The following is a 17,798-nucleotide window of genomic DNA, read 5'->3' on the forward strand; positions in this document are numbered from 1 at the left end:
ATCCAGTAATTATTTCTGAGGCTGTGTTTGTGTGCGTCTTCAGTGGTCTCTCTTCCAGACTGATGCTGGAAATACGGCAGTATTTGCAACAGGCTACTGCTGACATCTAAGCGTGCTTTCTCAGTGGGGGTACCCAGGCCCAATTTAATATTCAAGGTGTTTGCTTTTTAAAAGGAAAGTCTTCACTGAAGCTTAGCAGATGGAAGGAGAGCTTGTGTGCACGTTTGACTAAACTCGGTGAGTATCTGGCGCTGGTATGAGCACTTCCTACGTTCTCATCAGATCTGCTGATCTCTTTATTCATGCAGCATTGCTGCAGTGAAGACTTTCCCTGCTGATCTTGCCTGTTCCTGACCCTGGCTAAACCATCACTGATTAGGGAGACAGCTCATTTGATGGCTGAAGGTAGGACAGATGCCTCTTTGTGTACAGCTGTTGTTCAGGGAATAGGGGCTGCCGTGAATGGGAAATCAAGATTGATTCATGAGCAAGAATAAAATCAAAATTGCTCTAATTATGTCTTCTGCAATTTTTTGCATTGCATCTTGCTCTGCTCTGGCATATATATACATATGTACTATATGTACTGCCCCTGAAAGGAGTGAAGACTTAAATGTTGTTTTAAAATTTATACGTATACTTGAAAAAAAAAAAAAAAAATCCCCTGGTGTTCTTTGTAGTGCTGTTCTTTGTAGATCAGAGAACTCCTCATCCCTGTAGTGCAGAGGGATGCTTGTAGCACCATTACTGTGCTCGTTAAGTTTGGAGTCCATGTGCTCGTCGTCCGTGACCCTTTCTGCTAGGGACAGAAGCAGCCAAGCCTTTCTTGGAAGTACTGAACTTGGTCTTTCTGTTGAAATAGTGGTACTTAAACACTTGTCTTGGAAACCACTGGGCCTGCCCATGGAAACGTGTGAGGGTTGTCTGTCGAGTCTGTGTAACTCTCCCCGCTCACAGGGAATGGGGAATTAGGAGTGTATGCGCTAGTCTATGGTGGAGGCGAGCTGCTTTGGTGGTGTCCTGTGGTCAAAATGGCCTGAGGTCTCTCCATCCCTCTCCTGCAGAGGCACCTCTAGCAGGAGAGGGTCAGGGGTATCTGGGGGCCCAGAGGCACTCTCCTGTGAAGGGCTGGGGCTCAGGGTGTGAGGGGGATAGGGGTGGGACAGAGGTCCTCCTCATGAAGGTACAAATAGATGAAGAACTGAGCAGGTTGAGGCCAGCCCAACTTTCATCCCTAGAGGCTGTTCCTAAGTGAGGGGATGACACAGGAGAAGGCCTCAGGGCAGGCGGCACTGGGGTGTTTGCTCTCTTCCTCCAGCCCACATCACACGGTTGTCTTTGGAGAAGAAAAGTCAGTTTTCTGCTCCCAGGAGTCCCAAAATGTTGTACAGCGTAGGCAGCTGCTAGCCCAGCCTCAAAGAGAGGGATGCTCTCTGGGATGCCTGCTGCCAGATCCTCTTGAAACAAGGGGACGCCTACCTTTGCAAATGTAGCTTTGTTCTCCGTGCTTGTTTTTAATAGCTGCTCGTACCCCCGCTGTGGCTCCCGCATCGCCGCCGCCGAGCGAACCGCGGCCTGCGTGGCTGGAGGGCGAGGATGCTCCTCGGCTTGCCCACAGCCGGCGCGGGGCAGGGAGCAGCTCTGCTTCCTCCGTGATAGCAGTGGGGAGGTGGGAGGTCAGTGCACGGCACTCCTGACGCACGTGCTTATCCTCTGTTTTGGAATACTTTCACGCTGGAAAGGATAACTCCAAACTGGCTCAACTGGGAGGAAGGATATTTACTTCTTAAAAGCAAAACCAGGAACAAAACCACCACCTGCGAAACTATTTCTCTCCAGTCGTGCACCTGCCAGGATTCAACAAGGTTAACTCTGACTACAAACTTTCCCCGCGTTAGTGTAAGCAGGAGATTTGGATGAGCACGGGTAACTGCTTGTTCCCCTTCAAAGCAGGAGCAGTGGCTGGGGAGGTGGGGAGCGAGGAGATGCTCCTCAGCTTGAAACCTGTCCTGCTGCCGAGCTTTGGAGCAGCGGTGAGCAGAACCGCACAGCCCGCATCGCTGTCAAGCTCTTTTAAGTCACTATTTATTTCTGCTATGATACACTAGGGAAAGGACTTGGATGGGGGGAGGGGGGGGAGCATTTCTGGCTCACCATGGCTTTTTGTGGTTTGTATTTCTCTTTTAATTTACGTAAACAATTGGGTTTATTCATTTTTGTAGCTTGGCAGCTGGGTGAAGGGTTACATCAGGGCCGAGGCTGGCCCGCTCGACGCGCGCCATGCCTGAGCGGGGAGCGCGTCTTCCCAAAAGCAGCCTGGCAGATGACATGCTGCATTGACCTACTTTCGGGAGAAGCGCAGAAGTGTTGTAGAAACTGTGTCCGTAGGCCTCCTGGCAGCTCTGGGATAAACGGCGGGGAATTACTCAAATGTGCTGCCGTAGAAGTGCTGCTAAGGCTCAGCAGCCCTCGGGGTCCCGGGGAACGGGAGATTGGCACGAGCATCTCTCCCATTTTGAGAATTCTTTCTTTATGAATATTTTGAGGCATATGCCAGAGAAATCTTGTTGCATCCCGTCACCGTCATGGATTGTAACAGGCTGCGGGTCCAAAATACACACGCAGTCTGAGGGAAATCTAGTTCCTTGCGAAGCCGCCCCTCGCTTCCTGCGGCAAGCAGCTGAGCTGGGGTTCAGTGCCCGCGGCGTCACGTTTGCACACAGCTCCTTGTGAGGGGAAAGCACTACTGCGTAGCCAGATTTCTTGCGAATCGCAGTAAATTACGGGGTGGGGGGGTTGAGCAGGGACTTCCCTGTGTCCTCATGAAATACCGGTAAAGGAAACGTGTGGTGGCTGCTTAGGCCCTCGGACCATAACCCAGGCCTGATAAAGGCAAGCTGGGGTGAGTTTAAATTGCAAAAGAAAGGCCTAAGTTTGGCACCAAAAGAAAACTAATTTCTCTGGCAAAGGAGAAGAAAAAGCCCTGCAGGGACTCCCTGTTTTCTTGGGGAGATAGTCAATATAAAAACGGAGAGCAGTGTTTCATCGGAGCCTCGGAGTGATTCTTAGCGCGCTCTCTCCTACGGAGGTGATGACTAAAAGGAAAACAAAGGCAACTTCTGTTAGAAAATAGACATTTCTCATCATCCATCTGTTGTCTCAGTATTTCGCCATCATATGTCTTATTTTCTGTCGGGAGTATGCTGTTTTGTTCCACATCTGTTGCTGCTAATACTTTTGGGAGGCTGGGCTAGCCTGTGGTTTGGGGAGTGCGTGGGAGGAGGCTGGGCTGGTGGCTCCAGATGGGTGGTGGTGGTGGTGGTTTCGGTCCTGCCTGTTTTGATTTCTCAGGTTTGGGTGTTAGCTCCGGAGTGAGGGATTGTTAATGCTCGGCTCGACCCAGGAAGCTGGGGCATGTCTCCTCCGTCCTCGCCAGAAATGTCTGGCCAGGGGTCAGGTAGGGTTGGCTTCCCAAGCTTAGGTAAAGGAAAGCAAGTAGCCCACCGTCCTGCCTGTGCACCAGCAGGCAAGCCAGAGCTGTCAGACCATTTCTCGTTAGGAATCCAGTCAATCTGGTGTTATTAATGGAGGGATAATTACTCACCTACGACTTCTGCTTCTCTAAGAGCCCTGATCGGCTCTGTCACAGCCTGGAGGCTTGTGACTGTGCGGTGAGTGTACCCTTGTGACGCCTTGACAAGTTGATGTGGCAAAAGCTTGTTTCTTCTGAGCGTTTCCTGGTCTCGCTCTTAGACAGGAGAGGCTGTGTGTGATGTGGCTTTGCTGGGGAAATTGGTCCTAATTGCAGAGCTGCTGAGTTGGGCTGTGATGGGTGAGCAGCGGGCGGGCTGGCTCCGGTGGGCAGCGCATCCCCCGCGTCGAGAGAGACCTTTCCCTGGTGTGCTGACTAACCACGGCTCACTTCTTCATCTCGATCCTGTCCTGCCTGTACCAAGCCACGGCACCTCCTGGGTTGGTGCGTGTGTCCCTCAGATGTCTTTCTCCGCGATGATCATCTTTTCCAAGTGCATACAGTTTGATTGCTCCTGTAAATCTGTTTAGCCACTGGGCAGCTTATTTCTCCTTCAGATAGGAAAGACTCCTGCTAACGAGGTGACCAGTGCTGAATTTGCCAATTAGAGATTCAGAGGATGACAGTGAAGGACCACTGTCGCCTGTTGCAGCCCGACGCGTGCACGGCGGAGCAGCTTTGCTCCCGTGCTGCTCTTGCAACTTTGAGAGCAGAGCTGCACTGAGTCAGTGACTCACGTTCCCCCATCGCTTCTCCACTTGCTTGTTTTTGAAGCCTTTTTTGTTTTGCATGTGGCTTTATTAATGCAGTCTACACTTAGAGAGAGGTCAGCAGAGATAATGCAACAACTTCTAATAAAAACGCTCCTGTTGAGGCGGTAGGAACTGGGCAACATCATGTTTGTAACCTCTCAGCCCCTGGGTTCCCTTCCCAGAGATCTTGTAGTCTGGATTGAAAAGGTCCAATGCTTCCAATAGTCGTGTTTCTCAACTGTCTCCCACCTGCAAGAGAATGGCCAGGCACAAATAACGGTGGTGGATTCTCTTCCAGCCAACGAAACGTTACCAAAACCTTTTAATAAACCTCATTTGGACAGTTTTCACAGTTTATTTCCCTAGTAATTCAACTAGCTTTGAATGAAGCACCGGTGATCCCTGCTGGTGTCTGCATTGCGTAGTTTGTGGTTTCCGAATGCTGCATTCAGTCACCTGTTTGTTTGCATTTTCTCAGTAACGGCAGGAAGGAAGGGTTGTCAGCCGGTGCGATGTCTCTGACACCATCCTCCTCACTTTGGGGAATCTTATGCTGGAAAAAAGACTAAAACCCAAGCTTATAGGACCCTCCTCCCTTACCTTGTTTTTCTCTGGGCAATATTTTATTTTACAGAAGCCGGTTTGAGCAAAAGCACTTTTTAGAGTACAGCTCCCCTCTTCTCCAGTGATGCGTGGGACACAGTTTGGTTCATTTCAGAAGGGATTTTTTGGCAATGTTGAGAGTTGGGGGGAGAAAAAGGGAAGGGTATTCAATCATGTGAGTCTTAAGGAGCGTTTTCCTTTTAATCTGTGTAACTTTCAAGGGACTTTGGAGGACAGGGGCTCCAAACTGCTCTACTATGGCCAGCAGCAGGAGGACAAACTGGCTGCTTGACACTCACTGTAACAGACAGGACTTTTTTGAGCAACACAACCATCGCTTCTAAGAGATGGCTCAGAACTGTGAAATGCCGCATTGGGTAGAATTCTCCCTGCAGGTGTAGTTTCATGTCTCTTCTTCTCTTATGTATTTTATTTCCCCAATTTCCCCCCCAAACTCAGCCTGAGTTCTGATTGAGACCTAGCCTCTGATCTCAGACTTGCCCACTTCATAAATAACTGTATTTAGTTTTTTACTAATGGCTTTGCAACCAGGCACTGCATTGGTAATGGTATTTAGCTGTGCTTGAAGGTAAGTACATTGCAAGGCATTTCTCGGGCACAAGGTTGGAAGCTATGAGCTGGGGAGGATTGAACTGGTTTTAACTGCTATCTCGATTTCTCCATGTGGGAGCTTTGAGCTGGAGCCGGTGTGGAGGGCTGAAGTGCTTCATGGTGGGACGGTGCCCTCCAGCCACTGCCCCGGCTGATGGTGAGTGGCCTCTGAGTGGGCTGAGAAACGTCTTTGTTTCTGCCTGCGTTATCTGATATGTCAAAAGCTCTGATGCATCTGGGCTTCTGAGCCAGGGTTCTCTTTTACTTTTATTTTGCTGGCGGGTCCATCTTGTCTAAGAGGTGCCACTTGTCTTCTGTGTGCTCCTGCCCGAATCGGGCTGGATGTGGAGCATCTAGAAGAGTTTCTGCTTACATGTACTTAGGCACTTGACAAGAGACCAGCTGCTGGATGTCCCAGAGGTTGCATGTACATTGACTGTGCCCTGGGAAGCTAAATTAGGACCTTCTGTTTGCATAGTTGCATGCACTCTTGAAAGAGGTCCTGCCTCATTCTCTTCACAGAACAGGGAATAAAGCTGTTGGCTGCAAAATCCAGCTTTGTTTCCTGAAATATAGAGTTGTTGGAAGTAGAAGCTAGAGTGAAGGAGATGGAGGACATCAGGAGCTCTCCTCACCAGGGAAGCTTGTGCTATTTTGGAGGCTCAGTCTCAGCCTTTTTTGCTGGTATGTCACGAAGTGGCTCTTAACCATTTGCTGGTGGCCACAAGCCTGCTCCTCATTTTCCACACCTCCAGCAGAGAGCCTTTGTTCCAGGCTGACACAAGTCTGGAGGAATTTGAGCTGGTCTTGATGACTAGCACACACTGAAAAGACAGCTCAAATTGCTGAGAATTAAGAACGAGGACACATGTTAAACTCAATACCAAATCCCACATATGTGAGTGGTGGCTTCTTGTCTCTGGTTCATCGCTGCAGCGGAGGCAGCAGTGCTCACCTGGTCTCTGAGATGAATTGAAGGCAGCTAGATTTATGCTTGCAAAGTGCTTGGATACCACGAAGTTAATTCTTTTTATTATGTCTTTAGATGGTATGTCTAAACAAAGCTTGAGGGCCTGCACTGTATAAAGAGGATCAAAAGGAATATGTGATAAGTACCAATCCATGAGCAATGATATTCAGGAAACGAAGGATTGCTAAAGTACATTAGCTGAGAGGGGCTCGGGTGAGGGTCGTGTAAGCAATCTTAATTCTGACACTGCCTGCTTGGGAGCCTGAGCTTGCCACTCACTTATTCCGTTGTCTAATTTTTGTTGTAAAATTACAGTCTTCAATATGTGCTCCTGGCCCGTTGTCTCATCTCTGGAGGAGTCAACAGGTTGAGCTACAGGAAAAGCAGATAGCAGAAAGTGGCTCTCTCCAGCTCCGATCAGTGCTACCACTTTGTACGTGAACATCGGATTATAAACATACTCCTGGATCACTTACGGGAAGCAAAAGGGTGGATGGTTGGACTGGTGTTAGCTTTATCCTGCAGGGACTAACAACACATGGGTGCTCGAGCTTCAGTGAAAGCACAAGACCCTGAGCTGCCTCTGGAAATACTGGACAGTGGCTTCCCCTCTGTCTCTTTGCTCTGGATGCAAGATCCTCCTAAATGCCTGTAATTTTTTAATACTTGGCTTTGTCTCTTTTTTGCCACCCTGTTTTCAAGCAGCCTGCCCAGTAAGGGAGTTCGGTTTATATCAGTTGTCCTCTTAAGCCAACCATAACTTCGTCCTGCCTTTTTTGGGGTCTGTTCTGTTTTGTGCCGTTCATGCAGGTTCTTAGCCTTATTCCTGCGCTGAATAATTCAGGTCTGTTAGCTGCACATAATCCATACTGTTTGAATCACTTTGAGTTTGTGGCTCTGTGGCTTGCAGCAGTATGTACAGTGTGTGTTGGCAGATGACTTAAATACTTCTGAAAGGCTCTGTTTTTCTAGGTCATTCCTGTATGAAGCCAATAAAACTGGCTCTGTTTCTGACCTGCGTGTCACTGCTGTACCCACAGCTCTTCACTCAAGGTGCCTTTTCACTGAAATCCTGTCTTCTGAAAGCAGTTTTTAGAATCTATTTCAGGAGCCTTCTGTACCCCGGGACTTCTGTTCCTGTAGCCCTACGCTGTGTTGCGTTTCTTGAAAAGCCCAGGTTACTGTTGCACATCGGAGCCCTCTTGAAGCTCAGCGGTTCTCCTGCCAGCACAACGAGATGGCGAAGGGTGCGTCTCTGGCCACTGCAAGAGCTCAGCGCGCATTCACCCCCACGAAGAGCCCGGGACCCGTCCTGCTTGTTCTCTACCTGCATGTACGCTGTACGTCCAGGAGAAATCTCCGTGCAGCTGGCTGAGTCTCTGCTGCTGGCAGTGCTGCTCCTCGGAGTTGGCAGTGCCTCTAGAGGTTTGGATGCTGGACAGAGGTTGCCCTTGGCTTGCAGTTGGCGTAAAAGACGAGGGTGAATACTCCATCAGCAGGAGAGCATGCAGATGTGTTCAGACAGAGATGGTCCTTGTCAGAAGCTTTACATAGCAGTTTGGACAATGATTTTTTGAAACTCTGGGAGGAATGAGGGCGTCTTAAGAGTAGAGGGACATGCGGGATTTGGTGCAGAGGCAGAAGCCAGCAAGAAACAGGGTAGCACTGTGGAAAGCAGAAAATCAAATGTGTGGGAGAAAAAGTGCTGTGGCTGACTGGTCAGAGCTGGACCCGTGGCAAAATCTCCATCTCCCATGTGAGTGGTGTGGTTGATGCGATGAGCTTGGAAGGTGGTGATCTCAGTGGGGTTTGAATGAGCACATGCTGGGCAACAGGAAGCTTCAAGGCAGGGATTGGAGAAGGTGTCAAAAGGACGCTGCAGGTGCCTCATAGTAGACAACTTTATATATTTTTTTTTCAAAATTCACCTTAGCTTCACTGGATTATATAGTACATGTGCCTGGTCTTACTGGTTACAATTACTTCTGTAATTCTACGTCAGCTGCATAACCCTGGTAAAACAGTGCTGCCACAACAGTTCAACTAAAGCTTTATCCAGATGCCTGGTACCCTGCCCACATAGTCCAGTCAAATTAGTGCAGTTAATCTGGGAGAAGGACCTAGCATATAGCTTATAGTCTCTTTGCAGGGAGGTTGTTGGGCAGGAAGGCTCCCTGGAGGGTGTCTCGGAGCCTGATTTTTAGCTTTGAGATTTTTGGCTGTGCACGGATGTAATGGGACTAGCAGTGGGAGTGACGGATAGAGCTGAAACCACAGGAGAAGCCAGTCACGGACGCTCAGGTGCGAGGACAAAAGGCAGTCCCTAATGACATCCACATCTTTGGGCGAAAGCTGTGATTTTGAGCAGCGTTGGAAAGAGGTGACTCCAAGTATGCTGATCACATCGACTCTCAAAGAAGAGGAAGGAAAGAGGTGAAGTGAAGTTGGGGATGAGTGTAAGAGGTGAAAGTATGCTTTATGGTGTGAGGGGCATGGAGAAGGGGATGTGAAAGAGAGTCGGGTGTCAGCTGGGATTTGGCTTTGAGATCCAAGGCGGAGAGGGGAGGGAATTTGAGCATTTGTGCCCACCATGTGCCGCTGGAGCAGGGCTGTGCAGTGCTACTGCTGGCGGCCCATGGCCATCCTCCCGCCCTCTTAATGGTGCGGTGGGGGAGAACAGCGAGCGGAGCCCTCCGGCTCCCACCGCATGCCTCCTTCTGCGCCTGGAGGATGGTGCTCTTCACATAGGGAGTGCCAGTTGAGCAGCAAGGCTCTCTTGGGGTTTTTTTGGCTCTTTTGGGCAGGAATTTGAAAGCTTAGTGCAGCCTATTGTGCTGGAAGACTTGCAGGCAAGCTCTCCATGGCAACTCTCCCTATACACAAAGCACCATATGGCTTTTTCAGAGGGGGAGGGAATGAATCGAGCAGAAAAGTCAACCTTCGTTTGTGGTGGTGTTTGTCTTTGCTCTCTGACGTGGAGCATGGGGAGGTGGAAACACAGAGTGCAGTCTCCTGGGCATGGCTTCTGCTGGCTGTGCCACCAGCAAGGGTGCAGGTGACCTCTCAAATGGTCTTTCCTTGCTTTTTACAGTGGAGCTTGCTGTCAAAATAAACCTTGCCTGCGCAGAAACCCCCTCTTTGGGCTGGGTGCTCTGCAGACAGATGGAGCAACCAGTCTCATGTTTGCCCCTACACCAAGAAACACCCGGAGGGCTGGGAAGGCTCCAGGAGCACTCGGTTTGGGCAAGAGCTGTACAGGAGGCAGCTGATGTTGGGGAGCTGTTTGTGCGTTGTCTGCCCACGCTTTATACCCCTGCTTCTGAAGAGAACTGGAAGCCTTCACTTGACTGTAAATCCTCCCTTTTCAAGTCCCTTTGGAAGGAAGGAGCGGAATAAATGTCTTTATCTGTGCCTGTAGAAAAGCAGGAAGCTTTTCTGTGTGTACTTGGGAGGGGGAGGAAAAGAAATGATATGGGAATAAGCAGAAGGGAGCAGCCTGTGCCTGGGTCCGCTGCCTTCAGGGTGCTCTGTGGTTCCCAGGGCTGCCATGGGGTGCCACCAGCAGCACTGGAGATGGCCTTGCAGGGTGGGCACCAGTAAGGCTGGCTGGGTTGCCCAGCTGTGTCCGGCAGAGGTGTGAGATCAGGCAGCTGGAAACACTGGCGGCTGCCCAGCACCCAGCTGTTTGGCTGGAGTCCTGCCGCTGTCGACTTGGGGATTCAGATGTGCTGCAGATGAAGCATTTGTGCTGTGCCAGGGCATGCTCGGAGGCTGCGGAGAGCAGAGCTGTCACCGGGGCTCGTGCTGGGACATGGGCACTATATTTCAGGACCGGGGCACTGTGCCTGCAGCCTGTGTCCCGGTGAGCTGATCTGGCTCTTTGGATGCTCCCATGTACATCACAGCCACCTCTCTGGAGGTGGCCATTGCCTGCGTGCTGTGATCTGTAGTTGGGAAGAGACGTGGCTGGCTGCCCCCCTCTTTCGACAATGTGACATGGGTTGCCTTTCAGGAGCACTGTTTGGTTTTCTCAGAAGTGGGCAGAGGCTCCTCTTGGTGAGACCCACTCTCAGGTGCTCCCGTGGCTTTGCAGCAAGCAGATTGCTGTCCCCATCCCCTCGGTCCTCCCTGCTGTCAGCAATCAGGCTTGCAAATTTTGGAGTCGGGACAGGGATAACTATTGGGAAAAGTCTTCCCAATTGTAGGCTCAGACCCGTAGGTGGAGCTGTGCAGGTGGGGACAGGGTAACGTTTGAGGAGAGGGAGAATACTGTCTTAAGATAATTCAGTGCTAAACCCATTAGTTAAAGTAAGAGGTGGCCTGAGGCTGCTTTGCCTTGAGCAACGTGCTTGGGCAGCAGCATTTTCACGTGCATCTCGCTGCCTTGCTCAGGGTTACACGCAGGAGCCCCAGCAGCTGGAAGCACGGCTCATAGCAGCGCTGCTGCCCAGCGCCGGAGCGGGGAGAGCAGCAGGGGTAATGAAGTCATAAATTGTGAACAAGAGCACCCTTCATCCGATGAAGCCGTGACCCTGCCGTGTGCTTACTGTAGAGCACAGCGTCGTGTGCTGGTTTCTGGAAAAGCAATTTGGCTTATTCCTGGTTTTGACTTACAGTTTAACCCCTGGGAGCCCCAGACCCAGGTTAGGGGAGGGCTCCTTTCTCGGTGCCACGTGCTCAGCTTCTGCCACCCCCGTGGGCTGCTGGTACCCATCGGGTCGGTGGCTCCAGTATCTCCTGGGGCCCTGACTGTGTTTGCATTTAATGGTCAGCTAAAACAGGCACTGGGGAGGGTGTTTGGGTGGGAGGGGTGTTACTGCAAGCCTGACTTCTTACGCTGTCCTGTGCCCTAATCCCTTGACTTCGTACTAGCTGTACAAACCCCTTAATGACAATGGCCCTTCTTGGTATCTGGAGATGGACCCAAAGCGGGAGCCCTGGCTGTGACTATAAAAGGGATATGCCCTTTGAGGGAGGACGTATGATCCCATCCGGGCGGCTCTGCCGCTCGGCTGCGGCAAAACGTCATGCGACTTATGTGCCCCTTCGCTTTGGACTCGGGCCGGGGAGGCACTTGAATTGGCTGTGCTGGCAGCCTGCTGGGAAGCCACCAGCCTGATGGACGCAGAAAGCAGACCCTGCTTTGTAGCTCTTCTCACGTCGTCTGCCTCGAGCAGCCGTAAAAGGAAAGCCTGTCCCTCCCCAAATCTGGACCATTGCTGAGCTTTTCTAGGAGCACTGACATAAATGACTCCCTCTGCCCGGCCAAGTTTATCGACATCAGACAAACCTAGTGCTGCAACGCTTGCGGCTCCAAGGCATGTGGGTTTGAGCCTGCTATTTATTTTGGGACTGCAGCATCTGATCTTGATTTGGTGTTTCCAGCCTGTGATCTAGGTCGTGTGCTGGATCAGGCATTAGCTGTTGCTTGAGGGAGCACGGGGAATTTATGCTCCCTTCCTCGGTCGAAGGGCTCGGAGAAATGCTGCTCCACTCTGCTGCAGATGGGTGTTTGGGGGTGGGAGGAGTTACTTTTTTTTTTTTTAAGAAATCTCCTTGAAAACCTCCTGTTTTCCTGTCCCCCTGTGAGGATGGCTCCTGATGTGGCTGGCCACGGGAGGAGCAGTAGAAGATAAAAGCTTCAGTGCAGCCTGCTTTCTCTGCGGTTCCCATGGTAGTTGGCTGTCACACATAGATCTAATGTATTCCCTGCCCACAGCAGGATTAAAGCCTTCTGGGAGAAGAATAAGAGGATGCAGGAAACAGAGATAGGGAAGAAACCAGGAAAAGGAATGGAGACCATGGTGGGGTAGGGATGAATCCAGGTGCTAGCCCCATCCGAGCAGGAAGGGGCCTCGTAGGACCTCTGCCAGGGAGCAGCCATCCCAATTGCCTTCCACCCGAGGCGGCGGTAGGATGCCTGGAAGCAGAGGTCCCTTCTGAAAGCTGAAGGCACCGGTGCGTGCAAGAGGAAGTTCTTGTCCTTCTGCCGTCGTGTCTCCCAAAGCCGGCCTTCGCTTGAGGGTGCGTGTTTCCTTTTGGTGATTCTCTTTCTTTTTTATTTTCCTCTGCAGATCCTGACAGCCAGTTGTATGATATGGGATACACCCCTGAGGAGGAAGCCCCGGCCTGTCCTGATGAGTTTGATGACTTCGTCACGTTTGAGGCAAGTATGAGTGCTGTTAACTCCCGCAAACGTCAGCTGTATACGGTGTGAAACTTGAGCATGGAGGGTTTGGCTGGGGGAGAAAGCATTTGCTGTGGTAGGGCTCAGAGGTGCTCAACATGTAGTAAAGACAGATCCTTTAATCTGTGGGCGACTGACCCAGAGAATTTGCACCAAGCATTTGGTGCTGTTTAAGTTAAAATTGGTATTAAAACAAAAACCCGCAGCTAGTCCTGTCTTAGCTCGCAGAATGCTGGAGTATGTTGCCCTGGGTGAAAGAGGGAGATCTCTTTTGTGGTGAAACACCAGCAATGTGGGAAGGGTGCCCGCTGCTGTCGTGTTTGTCTTGTTGCTGGGGTTTCTGAGGTTGGAGAACCTGAGCCTGATTTTGAGATGTACCAGCCGGGAGCCTACCTGAGAGGCACGGCAGAGCGGTCAGATGTTGGCACCTAGTGCTGTTTGTCTTCTACTCTGCCTTTTACTGGCCAAAATTTAGGTTTTTCTCTCTATTCTTGGGCTTGATCAAGGATGCTTGACTGACATGATTTTTTTTCCTGTTGTTAGAGTTATGGCCTCCATCCCTCAGTTCCCTTCTGTCCTCCTTAGCACAGGAGCATACTGCAGTAACATCCTGTGTCTGCTCTCGCCAGCTAGAAAGGAGGCTGCTGTTACCGTGACCTGTTGTCTCTGTTTGTGGGCTTTGGGGCTTTGCTTGGTAGGCTTCCTCCGTTCCTGCTCCGTGCCTTCCAGCTTGGAGCAGAAGGTGCTGCAGGTGCCTTCAGAACAAAGGGCCAGCTGGCTCCCTAGTCCCACGTGGGGACTGAATAGCTTCCTTCTGCTTTTCCTTTTCCAACCTTTCCTCTCCAGGCTTTTGACTCTTGTGTCTTGGTACCCTGGATGTTTTTATCGCACAAATTGCTACTTGCAAAGGGACTTGCAGCCTCCTTTATATTTGCATGCACATATATGTCTTTGCTTTGTATAGTCTGTAATACGTTATTTTGGCCTTGTGACTTCTTGATAAAAGGCTCAAGCTATTCTTTTGAGTTTCCTAATGATAAACTGGGTGTTGGGCAATTGGTCTTCCCCACGTTAGTGAGAAGCACAGGTCCATCGCTTAAGATGGCTTGAAGCTTGTGCTTTGATGACTTAGGCTTGACAGTCGACCAGGTCATCGTCCCATTTCCCAGCCAAGCACAGGTTTTCTCTTGAGCTGGTTTGCTGGCTCCTGTTCTCGATCAAGTCAACAGACTTGCACTGTCACCCTCAGCAAGTCGCTTATTCCCTTAGGACTGCTCGGATGAACACAGCCTTAAGAGCGTGAGATCCTGGGTTCCTCCCCCAGAAGGCTTTCAGGGGTGTGTTGAATATTAGATTATTTTTCCTTTTTGAAAGATGGTTACAAAAGCCCGTGATAGCTGGGTAGAAAGGGAACAAGAAAAGGCAGGAAGGGAGATGGGTTTTCGTATTCTTTATCTGGTACAAGGTCACAGATGTGCTTTTTAACCACTGGACTGAGCGGTTTAGAGGCTGTGACAGTCTGCGTCGCAGTGCTCGTGCAGGCAAGGGCTTTCGCTTGTTGCTCCTCAGACCTGCGTCAAGGGACGATCTTCTCTGAGATTCAGAGCAGGGATGTTTTCTAAGGGCTAATTTAACATAGATGAGCTCTGTCAGTGCTGCAAGCTATTCTGGGCAGGAATACCAACAAGCCGGGTATGTGCCCCGCTGGGATGAAATACTTCTGCTGCTGGGCCATCGTTTCCTTGAAACGACAAGGTGACCCAAAGGAAAAAGGTGATGAATCCTGAAATCTCCTTTTCAGAAAGATGTAAATGGATTCTTGTACTGAATTCAGGGTAATAGTCTAAAGATCAGAGCTCTGTCGGCATCTATGTTTAATATGCCGGGGAAGAATTACCCTTGTTGTCTTGGATACATGATTCAAAATAATTTCCAGCCTGCAAGGATTTCATAGAGGTTCAGCGAATGAGAACAAGATCGAGAAATACCGCTCAGCATTGCGAGTGTAAAAATAAATTGGTGTCTTGGGGAGCATGGTTTTTTTGTTCTTGTTTAGCTGAGCAGTGAGTTCCCAACGTGCGTTTTATTGCACATGTCCTGTAGTGCTGTACCTTGGAAAGCCTCAGCTGTCTCAGGGAGGGGGGAAGAGAGAAGCCGTCGCACAAAGCAACCTGCCGGGAGCAGCAAATGGGTGTTTTTCACAGGAGCACCGTGCTGCCCTGCCTGGCAGAGCTGTCTGCTGGCGGGAGGGCTCTGGCATGCCCTTCTTCGTTAGGTGCAGCAGGCAGCTGCTCTGGAAGTCGCAAGACAGAAAACAGAATAAATGGCCTTTCCCAGTATATATTCCACCTTGCTTGGATTCATCTGGAAGAGAGGAGGGGGAGAAAGCACCCTACCGAAAGTGAAGGCATTGCCTTTCCTCCGAGTAGACCTCCCACACCACCAAAAAGCAGTTTGTATTCTCAAATGTCCCTGTTTCAGACCTGGGAAGACGGTGCACAGCGAGCACGCAGCTCTCAAACTTGCTGCTACGTGGGACCACCGGGCAGCTAAACAGCTTCTTTAACACGACAGCTTCGTTCTCGGCCCCCAAAATGCAGCTGGTGGACAACGGGCGAGCCCCTCTTGCTTTGGCAGGGCCATGGGGCGAGGGAGCGCAGCTAGCTTTTCTCCTCTCACGTCACGTCAGAGGATGTTTGAAAGGCGAGCTGAAGAAGTGGTGCTGCATTTGCCATGGTGCTGAGAGTAATCGTGGCTGCTGGATTTGGAGTATCGGCACTGGTCCCCCTTAAACAGCACAAAATCACAGTGGTTTGAGTACTTGGCTCTTACAAGTGTTAGGGCCTTGACAGAGAGCTTTTCTACTAAATGTTTGTTCAACCAAGTGTAAACAAGTGCTTTAAGCAGTCTAAATGAAAAATGTCTTCTCTTTGTTAATAAGGTTGCTTTTCTTGGTGACTCATCGCCTCTTCTGGTGGCTGTCATTAGAGAGAGCTGAAGATGCGGAAAACCCCGAGTACCCAGTTTTGGTGTCTTTCAGCGAGTGTTTGCTCTACAGAGAGAACCACCAACACTTGCATCTTCCAGTAAGGGCATAAAAGCCTCTTGAAGGGGGCAAGGTTTGAACTTTGACACTTCACTCAGGGACCTTTGTAATGTCAGATACTTCCACAATTCAGCCACTGGTGTGGCTCCTGGTATGGCGCGGAGCTTCTGGCTCTTGTTGTGCCTTGCCAGATCTGTTCAGACGGGTCTGACTGTTAAACTGTCTTCAGAGAGGATTTCTGGTTGTGTGGCTCTACTGAGACAGCGGCTCGCAGGGGATTGGAAATGCAGGAGCCTGGGTTCCTGCAGCCACGTGGCTTCTTGTGCATCCAGCTGTGCTCGCAGGGGGCTCATAGCAATCCTTAGCACTCTGCTGTCACGCATGCAAGAGGAATCTCATCCCCTGTACACCCGCTCCAGAGCAGGGAGAGCATCACCTCGCCGGGGTTACCTGCCTGCCTGCAGCCCCAGGTAGGGAGTTTCTCCCTGACGGAGGTGGAAGTGTGGCTGTTGCAGGGCAGCTGAGTGACAAGCTTACTGCTTTCTACTTCTGCAGGGAAACATCACTGAAAAATAATTACAGCGGTTTTGGCTACCCTGCTTTGTAAAAGCCATGTAAAGGGAGCTTGGAGCCTGTCTGCCCAGACACCTGAGTCCTCACCTGTGTTCCCCCAGGCTGGGCTAGTGCAGCTTTGCTGCTGACTTAACTGGAAGGTAGGAGTTATCCTCGCCTCCCTTGCAAGCTCCTATGAAGCTCGTGACTCGGTTCTGAGGTACACGGACTCATTTGCAGTGCCCTGTGGGGGGAAAGGTGAATTTGGAGTTAGCTTTCTTGATGCCTGCTGTGCCTTGCCCTAGAACAAGGGCTCTCTGTCCCCTCTGGCCTGACTCCTGGGGGCAGATGAGCCCACTTGAGCAACGCAGAGCGGGAAGGCTGACTGTCCCAAAACGAAAGCAAGCCACAAAAATCGCGCTAGGATTGTGCATGGAGATGTATAACCTTAGGTGGGCTGGAGGAGAGGCAGAGCCGGTGCAAGGCTGTGCTCCATAAAGGCTGACCAAGAGCATGATAAATAGCACAAATGTCTATTTTAGCCATGGGAACCTGGGCCGGCAAGGCTGTAGAAGGGCCCTTTTTGAGATCTGCAAAGCAGGGCAGCCGAAACTCCTATGGGTGAGAGGTGCGGGGGCAGGCGGGGGTGCGGTGCTGTGCGCCTTGTGCAGGGCTGTTGCCATCTGCTGGGTGGCTGCCGCGGCTCCTCTCGGTAGTGGCCAGGAAAAGGCATTACGCTGAGCCGTGCGCAGCCGTGAGCAGTATTTTGCTTTCTTAGAACAGCAGCACTGACCAGGCATGCAGCAATGCTAACCAGGCACGCAGGTGGGCACCCTGCAAGCCTTACCCCCGGCCAGACATGTCCTCTCTGGCTAAATGTTCAGTAGCAAGTTGTACAGCACAGTAGGAGTGGATCTGGGGAGTAAAATGGTCCTTGGTGAGGTCCCACGTCTAGTTTTGTGCATTCTGAGAGGAAGGGATACTCCTGGCTTGCCCATCCGGAGGTGCAGCTGGCAGCTGCTGAAAGAACTGTTGCCTCTGTTAAAGTTGGAATTTCTTTCCATGTGGAACAATTGAATTTAATGCTTCTTGAAGGGCAAAAATCAGAGTGAGGCCATTTAAATCCACATTGCTGGATTTCTCCAGCTGCTCAGAGTTCCTGCAAAGGGGACCAAAGACTTGTAGGATTCCAGCTGTACGCTGGAAACACAGAAGCGGTTGCTGAGAGTGCGTGGTGTGTGCAGGAGTCATTCCCTGGAGGCATCAGCTATCATTCCTTGCGGCTTGTGTTTTGTAACAAGCCCGAGTGAAGTGGTTATACAAGTCTGCTGTAGGCTCGCTGTCTTTCCTCCTGGTAGCCCAGTGGACCTTCTGAGCCCTCCTTTCTTATTACAGACTCCCCGGGAAGTTATTTGCCTTCCCCCAAGGCAGAGAGAGCTGTGCCATGTGAACAGAGAGAGTATTTGGAGTACGTGTTTTCTGCTTGGCAGTGGACCTGCTTTGCAGCTCTCATCAGTTTTATGTGAGGTTTTTCCTCCTCTGCC

General features: G+C 50.8%; 1 protein-coding gene across 3 annotated transcripts in view; it reads left to right on the top strand.

Moving 5' to 3' along the window:
* RAB11FIP3 (RAB11 family interacting protein 3) overlaps positions 1-17,798 on the top strand; it is an 80,044-nt gene that overhangs the window by 27,080 nt on the left and 35,166 nt on the right. For all 3 annotated transcript variants that reach the window (XM_075515701.1, XM_075515703.1, XM_075515702.1), the window contains exon 3: positions 12,544-12,635. In XM_075515701.1, the coding sequence (XP_075371816.1) occupies positions 12,544-12,635 (92 nt within the window). The remainder of the gene's footprint in view (positions 1-12,543; positions 12,636-17,798) is intronic.

This window comes from Mycteria americana, chromosome 12 (genome assembly GCF_035582795.1).
Source record: "Mycteria americana isolate JAX WOST 10 ecotype Jacksonville Zoo and Gardens chromosome 12, USCA_MyAme_1.0, whole genome shotgun sequence".
NCBI classification, from domain to species: domain Eukaryota; kingdom Metazoa; phylum Chordata; class Aves; order Ciconiiformes; family Ciconiidae; genus Mycteria; species Mycteria americana.